The sequence below is a fragment of the Notamacropus eugenii genome, chromosome 1, assembly GCF_028372415.1.
Source record: "Notamacropus eugenii isolate mMacEug1 chromosome 1, mMacEug1.pri_v2, whole genome shotgun sequence".
Lineage (NCBI taxonomy): Eukaryota > Metazoa > Chordata > Mammalia > Diprotodontia > Macropodidae > Notamacropus > Notamacropus eugenii.
The window spans coordinates 181,485,163-181,501,363 of record NC_092872.1 but is presented as its reverse complement, the minus strand read 5'-3'; the positions used below and the strand labels follow the sequence as shown (position 1 = coordinate 181,501,363).

Genomic DNA, 16,201 nt, shown 5'->3' with positions numbered 1-16,201 from the left:
GACATGTATGTGATATATATGTAGTCAAACATAAAATAAGTGGAATTTTATTTTCACATAGTGCTTTTGATTTTGTGTTCAAATAGCTGTACCTCAGCCAGTCCCTGTAAGCAGAGGGAGACCTAGGAAAGTTCTGGGGTCAGTGTTTCGTATTCCTCCAGAACTTGATATGTCTTTATTACTGGAGTTCATTGGGTGAGTACCTTGAAGACTTACATAAGATGCTACCTTATGAAAAAAAAGACTGTGAAATGTTGTAGTAAATATAAAACTATTACATTATAGGTTAAAATGAATTTTCTTGATAACCATTCTTTTAGTTAAAAGAAAAATTCCTCATATATTCTCTAGCATGTGAAATATTGTAGTGTGCTATTGCTTTGTTAAACAGTCTTTTATAGTCAGAGAGAGCATGCGTGTGTGAAATTATTTCTCAAAACTAGATTCTTTAACATTTTTATTTTATAAATTTGCTGAAAGAAATCAAAATACTTTTCTGGGAAAATCTGTACCAACCATTCTGTCCTGTGAACTCCTGTACCATGTATTGCATTTTTTCTTTCTCATGGTTTCTACCTTTTGTTGTGTTTCTTCTTTCGCAATATGATTACTGTGGAAATATTTTTAATATGAGTATACATGTATAGCTTACATTAGATTGCTTACCATCTTGGGGAAGAGGGAGGAGAAAAATGTTTGGAACTCAAAATCTTATAAAAATAAATGTTGAAAACTTTGTGTGTGTGTAACATAAAACAATTTTATGTGTCAGAGAATAAACTACACAGATGATGCACTGAGTCCAGACTAACTGGCAGCCCTCAGTGGTTTTAAAGCAGTTCAGGAATCCAGTTAAGTAACATATAGCCTTTGGACTGTAATACCAAACTCTGCTTTTATTACTTGGTCTGCCACGCATGCTGCTGGTGTAGTATCTTATTGAAGTGCTCTTCATTGTTAACTTTATGTGGGATCCCAGTTTGGGGTAGGTCATTGATACTCCTTGAACTTTGCTTTCTGTGTACATAAAAAGGGCATTGTCACAATGAAAAACCAGTCAGCTGGCCAAATTGTGGTCTAACTGCTGCTGTCCCTTAATATTCTCCTCTGTTTCCAGAATTAGATGTCTATGAATAACGCACAAAGTTGTTCTTACAAAAGATTCCTGAATAGTTTTAAGAGTTCTTAGAATGTTCAAGGTGCAGTTAGCTTATAGAATGTGACAATGTCACTAAAATAATAAAGTCTGTGCAGCATTTGCACAGTCAGGTGAATTGGCTCATTATAAGCCAACAGCATGATGTAGTCATCAGAACAGCTCATGGGGTCTGATCAACTGCATTAAAAGGAAAATCACAATAAAAGGAAGGTAACAGTGCCATTGTACCGTGCTTATCAGACCTCTGGTCTAATGGGGTACACAAAAACATCACATACAATAATGCATAAGTACATGAAAGACGATGAAAAGGGACCTGTGTGAGGTATGAAGTGGAAGTGTATTATAGACTACAAGACAGAGCTTATCAGTTGATAATGGATAGAAATCTAATGCTTGGAGCGAGGGAATTGTGATAGTCCTCCTATCCTCTTGTCACCTCTGGATGTTGTGTTCAGTTCTGCCTACCACATTTTAAGTGAAACATTGACAAGTCAGAGTATGTCCAGGGGATAATAACCAAGAAGTCTTGGAAGTATATTGCAAGGAATAGTAAAAGGATTAGGGATGTTTAGTCTGGAAAAGAAAAGATAAAGGGTGATATAATTTGAAGAGCTGTCATGTAAAAGATGGGTTCATTTTGTTATTTTTTTTCTGTATAGTTCAAGTAGCAAGAACTAGAATCAGTGGAGTAGAAGTTACAAGGAGACAGATTTCAGCAGAATATAGAGAGAATCTTCCAACAATTGGAACATTCTAGAAATTGAGTAGACTGCTTTGTGAGCTAATAATCTTCCCATCACTGGAAGTGTTAAAGCTGGAGTGTTGTGGATGGGATTCATTTTTAATTATAGGATGTTAGACTAAATAACTTCTAAAATTTCTTCCATCTCTGAGATTCTATGGTTCTGTTTGTTTCTGCCTCTTTGAGTGACAAATTTGATACAGTAGAGGATCCAGTACTGTCTATTACTTGGTACTGGAGTCAGCAGACTTGAATTCTATTTCTTGCTCAGCCAATAGTTTAACTGTGGGACCTTGGACAAATTATTTTACTTCTGTGCCTTAGGTGAGGAGAGTAGACTGGATAATCTTTAAGATCCCTTTCACCTGTGTAATTCTGCAAAGTCATACAAATATTTTTAAGGGGGTAAAGGATGACACTTTAGGAAGGTGAATTCAGTACAACAAATGTTAAGTGCCTTTGAGTACTGCATCTAGGCATTAAGAAAATATAGTTTAGGTAAGATGGTAGAGGGACACTGTTATATAAAATAATACTCAGATTTATGGGAGGTGCAGAGTGTTGTGTGAGCTTTGAAGTGATGGTAAATTATTAAACAGAAATCCTCTAAAACAGCAAGGATAAATAAGCCAGCCCACAAAATCCTTTGAAATTTTGTTTCATTAGAGATACTATAGAAAAAAAATAAAAACAACGAAGAGCCCAAGACGTACGAGTAGGTAACTGTTGAACTCAAGGTCTTAATATTAAATTAATTCTGAAATTTCCTGTTTTGTAGAAGAATAATGATAAATAAATATATTCAAAGATATATGCTGAGTAAAGCTGCTGATATCAAACCACCAGATGGCAGGAACAACAAGCAGGAGTTTTATCAGTAGAATTTAAGTGGGTCAAGATTGTTGACATTTATCTACTTTGATTATGTAAAAATGTAAAGTTTAGCTCAGCAGCATTTTGTGTTTTAAAAAGCTTAAATGTATCTCCCTCAAATATTCATACTCTGTTGCTTTGTTTTTAATATGATAAAGTAGGACATTAAAAAATTAAAATTTGATTTTTCTTTTCAGAGCTAATGAAGGCACAGGACATTTTAAGGTATTTTTTTATTTTTTCAGTTATATCTTTCATTTCAAATGAGTTCTATATATCCTATAAACCCAGTCAGATTACCTCTCAGTGAGATCTGCATAAAATGTTTTATGAATAAAACAAATACTTATATGTGAATGACATTGTCTACCTCTCAGAAATGTTTTTGAATAAAGAAAGAGGTAACAAGTAGAGATTTATTATTTAAGGCAAGGTGGAGTAAAGAAAAACAAATGGTTAACCCATTTAAAAATATTTCAAACCAAGTATCAAACAAATGTGGCTACAGTGAGAAAATGTCTCAGCATTTTTTGCATAGTTGGCACTTAGCCCTATAAAAGCTTAAAATTGTGTTTGCATGTAACATTTTTGGCTCAAGTTAACCTGCCCTAACTTGTTGCTTCAATCATTTCTTCAGATTTTAGAGGGAAGAGTGAGCTCCTTTGGAATGTACTTTGATTCAGAGTTGCCTTTAAAGCTCCAAACTATAGGCTTCCATTGTACACAGTGTTGTGCTTTGATACTGTAGTCTATGTCATTCAGAGAAAAGGCAACATGCCTTCTGTAAAGGTAAATGCCTTACTAATCTATTAGAGCTCTTTGAGAAGGTAAATATTCATGTGAATAAAGGGGAATCACTAGGGATAATCTGTTTTTTGTTTTTATTTTTATTAGTTTTTACTCTCAAGGCTGTTTTTAAAAATTACCATGGGATTGGTGTACTGTTTTAGAACAGAGAATCAATTTAGAACAAGCAAATCATAAGAATAAATAGGTGTTTCTTTGGGTGGAGGAATTTAACAGTTTCCCAGGGATTGGTGCCGGATTGGTTTTATTTAAGGTTTTTATAAGTAATCTGGGAAAAGAGTTAAACCTTGCAGATAATCTGAATCATCCTTACCATTTGCCTCCTTTGTTCCTACTCACATGCTGAATGGGGCTAGAGAAGTCTCACAAATGCCAGCTGGTTCCACTGTAGATCAACTGAGGCCTTACTGCAACTAGGCAATCCTTCTATTTCTCCCCTAATTAATTCTCTAACCCACTCCCCCTAGAGGCTGTTCCAAACATTCTCTTATCAAGTCTGCAAAAATGTCCACTTCCCCCACCCCCTCAACTGAAATCTTGGTCTCATGATTGAACAAAGTTGAGGTTATTTGCTGAGAACTCCTTTTTTCCTTCTTCCTCATTTTATAAGCTCTCCTCACCCCTTGACTTTTGCCGTACCATATCTTCCTTCCCTGCAGTCTCTGATGAAAAGATAGCCATCTTCTCCAAGGGCTCTCTGCTTGGACACTTGATCCCATCCCCTGCAGCTGACAGCCCCCATTATTAGTGCCTCACTTTAATCTTCTGTCTTTGGTTCCTGCTGCCTATAGATACACTAAAGTCTCTCCTTAATAAGACTTTATAGCTCCAACTCTCTCTGCTAAATATTGTCCCAGACTGCTTGAAAAAGCCGTCCACATTCAGTATGTCCACTTCCTCTCTCCACTCCCTTCCGCCTGTCATTCATTTGAAACTGCTGTCTCTGAAGTCAGCAACAATCTTCCAGTGGCCTCTTCTGTGCCTTCATTCTCCTTGACCTTTCTGTACCTTTTCATGCTGTTGGTCACTTCACTTCTCACATATTCCAGTTATAGGAAGTAGCTTTCACCCTTTTTCTGCCCTACTTTATTCTTCCTTTTAAACTATTCCCCTTAGAACAGAACCTAAGTCCTCTGTTTTTCTTATTTAACTCTTACAATGCCTTTTGAAGATATTAAATTGATGAAGGAATACTTATTTCTTCTCCCCCTATTAGAGTGTTAGCACTGAATCATCATACAGCTCATTCCATTCACTCAGATATGTTTATCTTTATAGAGCCTACTCAGCTCTTTTCATTAGAAATGCTTAAAAGTTCTCTGTTCCAGTAAAGGTCATTTTTCTTCTCCTTTGGCATAATGCTGTGGATTAAGTTATTCTTGGTTATAAGCCTTTATCTTTTGGCTTTTGGAATATTATGTTCTAAGCTCTCTTCTCATTTATAGAAAAAAACTGGCAGGTCACTCGTGATCTTGACTGTAGTTCCTTGGTACTTAAACTGCTTCTTAATGGGTGCATATAGTATTTTTTATTTGACATGGGAGCTCTGGATTTTGGCCATAACATTCCTACAACTTTTCCTTTGGGAATTTTTTTCAAGAGGTAATAAGTAAGTTCTTTCTGTCTTCACTTTGTCTTCTGATTCTAATAGATCAGAACAGTTAACCATTGATAATTTCTTGAAATCTAGTGTCCAAGCTTTTTTTTTATCATGATTTTTAACAATTCTTAATTTCTCTCTCATTGACCATTTTAACAAATCTCTTATTTTTGATATCAGATGTATTTTTTCAGTCTTTTGCTTTTGTTCTATATTTCTATGTTTTGTCATAGAATCATTTATTTCTATTTGACCTCTTCTATCAGGGAGCCCATTACTTGGGTAAAGTTTAGTGTCTTCTCTTCTTAAATATTCTGCTTCCAATTATTTTCTCCAAAATTTTTATTTGATCTTTAATTTCTTCTGCATACATTTATGTGATGCCCCAATTAAAATGTACCCTCCTTTGGGTCAAGAATATTCGTTTTTGTCTTTTTATCCCTAGTGCTTAGCACAATGCCTTGCACACAGTAAGCATTTAATAAATGTTTGTTGAATGACTGATTGCCCAAGGATTGTGTAAACATTTAGAAGTTTTGAGGGAAAGATGAAAGATAAGGGAAGCTCACAACCATCTTCTCAATAAAGGGGGAGGTAAGTTCATTTTCTGAAAGAGGGGGATAGAAGTGGAATTGGAAACATGAAGAGAAAGAAAGTTTGGAATAACTGCTATGGAGATTGTGAATGGAAATTAATCACATGAATAAAAGAATTGCCATGTAGCAGTGAAGTTAGAAAGCATAATTTGCGATTGATCTAGTCTGCTGTTTCGTTACTTCTTATGTCAGTGTTTAGGTGGAAGATAACCAAGATGAAGATTAGTGAGGAGTGAACATCACAAGAGCAAGGGATTCAAGAATAGGGAACTGCCTGGTTGATCTGGGTTACCAGATGGCCAGGATAAGAACATGCATATTAAAGTGAGAGAGCAGGGAGCGAGGAGATCAAAGGGGGGTAAAACGCAGTTTCAATAGGCATGAGACAGTAAGAGAGAGAGAACAGAAAACTGATCAGAGAAGGGCCTCCAAAGAGTTTGAGATCCCAAAGGTGGTGGAGAGGTTTTAAGAGATGATAAAGTTTAAGGTGTGATCAGCCCTGGAGGTGACTGAGCCAGCAGAGTAGGGATGGAGATCCTGGGAGTCCAGGCTGTTCATAGGGGAATTTCAGTAAACATTGGAGTCATGAAGGAGGAGGGGAGGGATTGAGGCAAAGCGGAGACTGAGCCGAGGGACTGAAATCACAGAAGAAGAAATGGTGACTTTGAAGATATCATGAACATATATCTGGATAGGATAGTCTAATGTAGTGACATGAATTTCAAAAAGAGAAATTCTGCACAGGAAGGTTCTGAAAGTAGCCACGGGTAGCAGGAATTGTACCAGCTCTTCTTCTAGGCTCTTTTGTGTTCAAGAGAGAGAGGAGTGCCAGCATCAGAGGATGTCAAGGAATGTGGGCTTTTTAGGAAATCAGATTTCAGTTAGTGGTAGAATATGGAAGAAATACATCTTTTTGTTTCCAAGTTAATTTATAGGACATAAAACAAAATAACCCTACCTTTTCACTGTTTGAATTTGATGCCTTATATATTTGTGTTATCCATTTTCTGTATTCTAGCACAGTATAAAAGTTGATAATAGGAATTCTTTTCTGTTGCAGTTTATTTTGAAATATTATAATTGTTTCAGGACAATAATCAAATAGGGTGTTCCCCTGCTTTTCACACTCAAACTATATGTTCAAGGCCTATCTATATTAATTCAGTCATTAATCCTATACATTGATGTTATAAATTGAATTCCTTTGGTGTTAAACATCTGTTTCATGAGGTACTAAAGCATTTATTTTTAATCCAGAAAATGTCAACATATCTTCTAAAAACAGGGAGTTGGAAAACTTTTTTAATCATATAGGTAGTTGACTCTAGGATATATTATTAATAACTTTTGTTTCTTTGGTAAAATATTTCTTGATATTGAACTGATTATGACGAATATTTTCTGTTGGCAGACAGTTTGTGGCTCTCTGTAGGTCTGAAATGAAGACTGGATTGTTAGGCAAGGTTAATATTAGGGTTTGGGTTTAACTACACTTGCTTATAAATGGTATTTTGTTGTTAGAGAAGAGCTGAGAGAGATCTCTTGAAAATGATAATGATGTAAGACACAGCAACAGTAAAATTTTTTAAATTTTCAATTCAGTTCTCCAAAATTTATTTATGTACCTATTGTGTGCACTATGCTAGTCTCTAGAGATATAAAGACAAACCTGAGATATAAACCCAATCACTGTCCTCAGAAAGTTTGCATTCCACTGGAACTGGACAGTCAATATCAAGAAGACATCATTCATTAACCGTTGGGTGTATTAAGGTTGCATCAGGGGAAGCACCTAATCAGGCCCTGAAAGATAATAAGGATTCTGAGAAGTGGCCATGAGGAGGGAGAGGAGGGGGTGTGGTGTGTTCTAGGCCTGGGAGATGACTGCACCAGTGTATGAATTGGGAAACAAAAGAATGCTGGCTTTGACTAGACTTGAGGTTGCATGAAGCAGAGTAATCTTCTTTACTATGAAAGGTGTTTAAAATGGGCTAAGTAACCCATGTTGTTTCATCTATAAGTAATTTCATTGTTCTTACAGCCACTGGAAAAGAAGTTTGTTCGTGTTTCAGGAGAAGCAACTATTGGGCACGTTGAAAAATTTCTCAGAAGAAAAATGGGTCTCAATCCAGCTTGTCAGGTATAATACACATGTGTAGTTAGGATAAGATTGGCAAATTATTTCATGCGTAGCAGTAGTGACTCACATTTGAGCTAGTAGCCTTCATGTAAAAGGGGAAAACTCTGACATTTCATTCAGTGAGACTTCTTTTTTATCTATACAAGAATGGTGTGTGTTTGTCAAAAGAAACAACATAGACATTAACTGATCAAAGCAGATATTCAGGTTGACTTTGTACCTTAGTCACATTTGACTCTCTATACTTGCTTTCTTAGTTCATCTTAGTGAAAATAACCTGGGGATGTAAGGAACAATAAAGTGTCCTTGGGACTCCAGTCTCAACCCCATTTGTAGGAAAAAAAAGGCTAAGTAGAAGTTTAACTATTAGCCAATTTTCTTGCAAGATTAGATCATCTCCAGAGATGAACTGATTTAAGCATTTTTGAAAAAGAAACCAAAGCTCTTCCTATGTCAGCCTGCGGTTTTGTTCATTTTTCTTTTTCCCTGTATTGATGACAATAGAGAGAAACCTTCAACCTGTTACAATAATGAGTACTTAAACTCTGTTATATACTTAATTAAATCCTATGCTAAAGAATAAGTGTAAATTACATAGCAAAACACCCTGTCTTTTCATTGCTTGAACTTGATGGCTTATATATTTGGGTTATCTGTTTTCTGTATTGTAGCACAGTATAAACGTTTATAATAGGAATTCTTTTTCTGTTAAAGATTCTTGAGCTCAGGTCCATGTTGTATTTTGTGATGTATGTATGATTTACTGTCAGTATAATTGATTTCTTTGGCAATACATTTAAAAACTATTCTGAGAAGGAGCCCTTAGATTTCATCAGACTGCCAGTGGTTTCTGTGACAAAAAACTTACAAATTCCTGGTTTGAAATATCCTAACTAGGTCCATACATAAACCCCCTGAGGGAACTGAGCCTGAGAGGCGGCCCTGCCCCTACCTGACCACCTGAACTTAATTCTCACACTGAATAGCAGCCCTGCCCCCCCCCCCCAAAAGCCCTAAGGCGGAAGCAGCATTTGAATCTCAGTCCCCAAACGCTGGCTGGGAGGACCAGGAGTCGAGGTGGGTGTGAGGAGAATATTCAGAGGTCAAGTCACTGGCTGGGGAAAATGCCCAGAAAAGGGAAAAGAAAAAAGACTATTGAAGGCTACTTTCTTGGAGAACAGACATTTACTCCCTTCCTTTCTGATGAGGAAGAACAATGCTTACCATCAGGCAAAGACACAGAAATCAAGGATTCTGTGTCCCAGCCCACCCAATGGGCTCAGGCCATGGAAGAGCTCAAAAAGAATTTTGAAAATCAAGTTAGAGAGGTGGAGGAAAAACTGGGAAGAGAAATGAGAGGGATGAAAGAAAAGCATGAAAAGCAGATCAGCTCCCTGCTAAAGGAGAACCAAAAACATCTTGAAGAAATTGGCACCCTGAGAACTAGCCTAACTCAATTGGCAAAAGAGGTTCAAAAAGCCAATGAGGAGAAGAATGCTTTCAAAAGCAGAATTAGCCAAATGGAAAAGGAGATTCAAAAGCTCACTGAAGAAAATAGTTCTTTCAAAACTAGAATGGCACAGATGGACGCTAAGGACTTTATGAGAAAGATATCACAGAACAAAGAGAGAAGATTGGAAAAATGGAAGATAATGTGAAATATCTTATTGGAAAAACAACTGACCTGGAAAATAGAATCAGGAGAGACAATGTAAAAATTTTGGGACTACCTGAAAACCATGATCAAAAGAAGAGCCTAGACATCATCTTCCATGAAATTATCAAGGAAAATTGCCCTGAGATTCTAGAACCAGAGGGCAAAATAAATATTCAAGGAATCCACAGAACACCACCTGAAAGAGATCCAAAAAGAGAAACTCCTAGGAACATTGTGGCCAAATTCCAGAACTCCCAGGTGAAAGAGAAAATATTGCAAGCAGCTAGAAAGAAACAATTCAAGTATTGTGGAAATACAATCAGGATAACACAAGATCTAGCACCCTCTACATTAAGGGATCGAAGGGAATGGAATAGGATATTCCAGAAGTCAAAGGAACTAGGACTAAAACCAAGAATCACCTACCCAGCAAAACTGAGTATAATACTTCAGGAGAAAAAATGGTCTTTCAATGAAATAGAGGATTTTCAAATTTTCTTGATGAAAAGACCAGAGCTGAAAAGAAAATTTGACTTTCAAACACAAGAATGAAGAGAACCATGAAAAGGTGAACAGCAAAGAGAAGTCATAAGGGACTTACTAAAGTTGAACTGTTTACATTCCTACATGGAAAGACAATATTTATAACTCTTGAAACATTTCAGTATCTGGGTACTGGGTGGGAGTACACACACACACATGCACACACGCACACATACATAGAGACAGAGTGCACAGAGTGAATTGAAGAGGATGGGATCATATCTTAAAAAAAAAAAAATGAAATCAAGCAGTGAGAGAGAAATATTGGGAGGAGAAAGGGAGAAATTGAATGGGGCAAATTATCTCTCATAAAAGAGGCAAGCAAAAGACTTATTAGTGGAGGGATAAAGAGGGGAGGCGAGAGAAATCATGAGGTCTACTCTCATCACATTCCACTAAAGGAAAGAATAAAATGCACACTCATTTTGATAGGAAAACCTATCTCACAATACAGGAGAGTGGGGGACAAGGGCACAAGCAGGGTGGGGGGGAGGATAGAGGGGAGGGCATGGGGAGGAGAATGCAATCTGAGGTCAACACTCAGGGGGAGGGAAAGGATCATAAGAGAATAGAAGTAATGGGGGACAGGATAGGATGGAGGGAAATATAGTTAGTCCTATATAACACAACTATTATGGAAATCATTTGCAAAACTACACAGATTTGGCCTATATTGAATTGCTTGCTTTCCAAAGGGAAGGGGTGGAGAGGGAGGGAGCTAAAGAAGTTGGAACTCAAAGTGTTAGGATCAACTGTAATGTTCTTACCACTAGGAAATAAGAAATACAGGTTAAGGGGTAAAGAAAGCTATCTGGCCCTACAGGACAAAAGAGAAGACGTAGACAAGGGTAGAGAGGGAGGATAGAAGAGAGAGCAGATTGGTCACAGGGGCAATTAGAATGCTTGGGTTTGGGGGGGAGGGGATGAAAGGGGAGAAAATTTGTAACCCAAAGTTTTGTGAAAATAAATGTTAAAAGTTAAATAAAAATAAAAAAATAAAAAATAAAAAAAATAAAATGATTTTACCTAAGATGAAAAAAAAAAGAAATATCCTATCATTATTATTATTTATGATTATTATAAGACAGTAGAATGTTAGATGATAACCCTTAAATTGTACTAGCCTTTCTAATACATTTTTTTTTCATCAACAAAATGCAGCTTGTATTTTCAGCACTAATCTTGACTGGTTTGCTATCACAACGTGACTGAAAGTTAGAAATGAATTATTCATCAGCCTGTAGACACAATGCACTTAAGTTTACTTTTCTCTAATTACTTAAAAGTACATTTGGTGCCATGTATAATAAATAGCTTTTTACAGGAACCTTGAAAAGGAAAATAGCAGCAATCACATAATTATCTATCACTCTTGAATAGAAAAAGCAGAAGGCATGGGCCCTGTTGGAGCAAAATAGATATTACCTGATGAGTATTGGGAGTTGGGAATTCTTTCTTAGTTATAAATTACTTTGTCTTTAACTGAATAGTAACTGGAAAACTAATTATTCTGTTTAAGCTTTACACATTTGATGTTTTCAGGTTTTTTCAGGAAAACTTTTACTTGACTTGGCTATGTAGAAATTTGCTTTATTTTTATTATAGAAGACAAAGACCTTTATCTTGAAATAGGAAAAAACATTCAAGTTTTCTACTCAATCTTCAATTTCCCATGTCACTTCTTTGCTAAGTATGTGATCTTTCTGTATTTACACACTGTATGTCTGTGGTCATTTTGTAAGGGGTAGTTTTTATTTAGATTGAAATATATGTACAGAACAGAAAATAGTTAAATATGTAAACTTTTCAATTCAGTAGTTCAATCTTTTTAGGCTACTGATCTGAAATGAGGTCTACAACTATGAATCATGGTCAACCAGATGAAAAGTTTTAGTTCATCAGCGTTAGTAGGCTTGAGTAATAATAATAACAGCTAACATTTATATAGCACTTAGCATATGCCAGGCACTATGCTAACTGTTTTGTAATTATCTCATTTGATCTGTCACAACAACCTTGGGAGGTGGGAGATGCTATTATTATCCCCATTTTACAGATAAGGAAACTAGAGAGTGACTAGGGACAGCGATAGTCTTCAATTTCTCAAGCCTGCCAACGATGACTTCCTTTAAACCATTCATTTTACTAAAGTGGTGAATATGTGACATGCTTACTAACCTGTGACCTTCCTACACAGGTATGTATTAATGGGAGTGAGTCAGAACCAGGAGTTTCAAATCTGTTAAGTAATGAATAATCTTTGAAACCACAAGTAGCAGAATAGAATAAAGGATTTTATTTAGGGCATCTCAGTGGGTGGTTTTAAGTTGGTTGTTAAACTGAAAGAGAGTGTGAATACTGAAGAGAAGACTTGCGGGGAGAAAGCTGTTTTCAAGTATTTGAAGGGTTTTCATGTAGAAGAAAGATTGACATTGTCTTGCCTAGTCCCAGAAATCAGAACCAGGCATAGTGAGTAGAAGTTGCAAAGAGGTCGCTTTAGGCTTGATATAAAGAAAAACCTCATAACAATTAGAGCTATCCAGAAGCTGATTGGGTCCTCCACATCAGGAAGTAGTGGAGTCTTCGAGCAAAGGCTAGCTGACTCCTCATTCATGTGTTATCAAAAAGATTCTTAATTCAGTCAGGTGTAGGTTGAACTAAAGAGCCTTGGAGCACGCTTCCAATTCCTTGATTATATGAAGAATTAGCACTTCATTCATTAATCTGAATGAACTTATTGATGTCCTGAACCCTATTTTCTGTGATAGTTGCTTTTATGTGAATTATTATGTGAATTATCTTTGCCCGTTTAGTTTTTCAGTTTTTATTTGTAGTGTATGAAATCTAGGTTTGTTTGGGTTTTTTTGAAAAAATGCTTTTATTAACCACTTAAGCTGTTTTTTAATCAGAGGTGTTGTATATTTTGTTATTGTAGATAATTTAACTATAACTCAATTCCTGCTGAGTACTAATGGAGAAAGAAACAGAACCAAAGTCTGTTTTCACTTTGGCCTAAGGTCACATACTAAGCTGGTAACAGTAAATTCTATTTCCATACCTTTAAATGAAGATTCTACCATCACATGCTATGAGCTCATGTAAAAAGTGCCGTGAGAAGGAAGCCCTAGAAAAGGAAGGAAAGAGAATTACCTAGAAGTCGGTAGATGATGGTAACAGGTATTTGGACAAGGCAATATTGTCAGGTATGAACTTCACAGAACCAGTCATTGCCTTGTAAGTTATAAGATGCATAAAGCTCTAATAGCTACGTTTTTCATCATAATTACATATTTGAAGACTTGATTTCTTCCCTGAAGCTCAGAAATATTAACAATTATTACTGTTTACAATCAAAACCTTTCAACCTTAAGGGAAAAATAAAATCCATTTGTATTTGATTTAAAAGTCTTTTTATTAAATTGTTACGTTCAGGTAGATTTTAAGAATCAAGCTTGTAGATCCTTGTTATCCAAATGTATGTATATTGAGTAGCTCGTTAAGAGAATAATGAGTTTTTAATTACCAAGGATTTAATAAAAGTACATAGTAGTTTTTAGAATCTTCTGATTCGTATTTAATTTTATATAATACTAGATTTTATACTCAAGTTACAAGGTCATATCAAGGAAAGTGTAGAGGTTGTGATTTGCTCAGGATCAAAGAGCAAGATATATTTCTTTACTTCAAATTCTCCCAGTCAATAATGAGTGGAAAGAATTTAGTGTAAATGTTAAGTATTTTTTGTGTCTAATTTCATAGTATTGTAAGGTTAATCCAAACTTTAAACCTTTCTTATTAAGAAAAGTTAAACTTAATTGCATTCCCAGATATTTCATCAGTCTTTTAAAACTGACACCAACTAATATAATTTGCTCAACAATAAGGGGGAAATTAAATATAAAGCAATTTTAAGAAGCCCATGGATATACAATTCAGTTTTACCTGTATTTAGCTTAATATTTTAAATAATCTGAGAAGCAAAACTTTTTTTAAAATCTTATCCTTTCTTCCCCTTAATTCTTGATTCACTTATTGAAAACATATGGTGCTAACAATTAGTAGTAAGCTTCTGATTTTAGATTTAATTTATGTGTTTTTAAGAATCATTATACAAAAAAATTACCATAATTTTTCAAGTCATTTAGCCAACAATTTTAGCACTAAGATTTGCTTTTTAGATCGAAATCATTAAAATTAAAAAGGCAAAATTTATAGGTTATTTTAAAAATAACATTTCAATTAAAAATTATCAATAATGGTAGAAAAAAATAATGGAAGATAAAATTGAGTACTTGGCAACTGCTTTGTGCCCACCCCTGTCCCTGCTATGGAGGATGCCTAGGAAACATGACAGAAGGTCCCTGCTTTTGAGTAGCTTGGAAGATACCTGGGAAAATGAAGCTAATAAAATCATTTGAGAGCATAAGCTGTTTGGTACTCATTATAAATGCAGTGAAAATTAAAAAAAAAAAGACTACAAAATAGTTTGTTGAATAGTGAGGGGAGTCAGGGTTGGATTTGAGCTGCATTTTGAAGGATGGATAAAATTTAGAGAAAGGAAACAAGGGAAGTCATTCCAAGCATGTGGAGTATCATAAGTATAAAGACATGGTGGTAACCATATTTGGGTAACTGAACCAGAAAGTTTATATGTGGAGTAATAAGAAATGTGATTTGTTAGTTAAAGTAGAGTTTTCAGTTGTTAGGCCCTGAAAAAGTCAGATGTTTAGACTTGTGATTATAGGCAACGTGGAGCCATTATGGAGCCGTATGGGAAGCAGCATGAATAAATCTGTGTTTTGCAAGGTTAGTATGGCAGTAATACCCATGATAGATTAAAGGAGGAAGCCTGGAGTTAGGCAGACAAGCAAAGAGGCTTTTGTAATCATTTGAATGTGAGACAGCAGTGGTGTAGGGATTGGAAAATAAGGAGCTAATATGACAGGAGCTGGTGATTGTTGAACTTAGAGGAAGAAGAAGGATGAGAGCAGGATGATGCAAAGGTTTCTAGCCCAGGCACCAGAAGAATGATTTGAGTGTTCCACTGAGATACTGAGTAGATGGCAAGAAGAGCTTGTATGAAGAGGAAAACTGCTAGTTCCTTGGGAGACATTTTGAGGTGGCTGAGGGACATTCAGATGATGTCATCCAGGCCTAGAGGTGAGAGATCAAAACCAAGGAGAATGATCCATAAGCATAAAGGTGATTGTGGGAAAGAAGGGGAGAGTAACAGACCACTGTTGGAATGTTCACAGTTATAAACAGACAAGACAGAGCATGCGTGTTCTGAGAAAGGAGAAAATGTTAGAGGAAACAGTGAAGCAGGGAAAGCTCCAAAGAACAGCTGGTCACCACTGCCTAATGCCACAGAGCGCTCAAACAGAGCTAGGAATAGATTAGAAGGGTGATGTCATTGGGTAGGGAATTCCTCCTGCCAAAGCTAGTCTACACCTTTCTACAACTTGTAATTTAGAGAGATGCCTGAGGTACTGAAACAGTTAAGTGCAGGACCATACAACCAGCATGTATCAGATCTGGCAGCTCTGAAGCCTGCTCTGACACACCATGTTGCCTCTAGATTCAAGGAAGAGGAAACCTTAACTTACTTGCCAAAAAGGATGATGAAACCTTATTTTTAAAAAAAAAAAAAAAAAAAAAAAAGGAAGAAAAAGCCGTTGATGAACTTTCAGATAGAACATCATGGAAAATTGCTCCAAGGTCTCAGTTTTTTAATATGATAGCCTGGAAGTCTGGCAGTTTCATCGATCAATAATGAAGTCAGGAGGAAGGGTGACGTTTTGGATTTATTCAGTTTGGGACATCAGGGGAATATCCATGTAGATTTTTTATTTGGAAAAATGGAGCTATTAGAACTCAGAGGTGAGGCTAGAAGTCAGGAAGTTGGGAACCATCTGTTCAGAAGTCACAACTGGAAACGTAGAGGCAGTAGATGAGATAACTATGGAAGAGTTGAGGGTAGATCCCTATGGAATGGGAAAGGAGAGTAGAACCAGGAAAAGAGGAAAACTAAGATTTTGTAGTGTCACAGAGGCTAAGATAGGAAAACTCTCCGGGGGAAGC

At 36.1% G+C, this 16,201-nt stretch overlaps 1 protein-coding gene across 2 annotated transcripts in view; it reads left to right on the top strand.

Annotated features, from left to right (window-relative positions):
• PCGF6 (polycomb group ring finger 6) overlaps positions 1–16,201 on the top strand; it is a 34,283-nt gene that overhangs the window by 8,126 nt on the left and 9,956 nt on the right. The window contains exons 6-9 of one of the 2 annotated variants that reach the window (XM_072621437.1): positions 87–195; positions 2,975–3,002; positions 3,415–3,566; positions 7,822–7,908. In XM_072621437.1, coding sequence (XP_072477538.1) covers positions 87–195; positions 2,975–3,002; positions 3,415–3,525 — 248 coding nt within the window. In that variant the 3' untranslated portion in view covers positions 3,526–3,566; positions 7,822–7,908. Of the gene's footprint in view, positions 1–86; positions 196–2,974; positions 3,003–3,414; positions 3,567–7,821; positions 7,921–16,201 lie in introns of those variants that run through there. The other variant, XM_072621438.1, reaches the window with a different exon arrangement.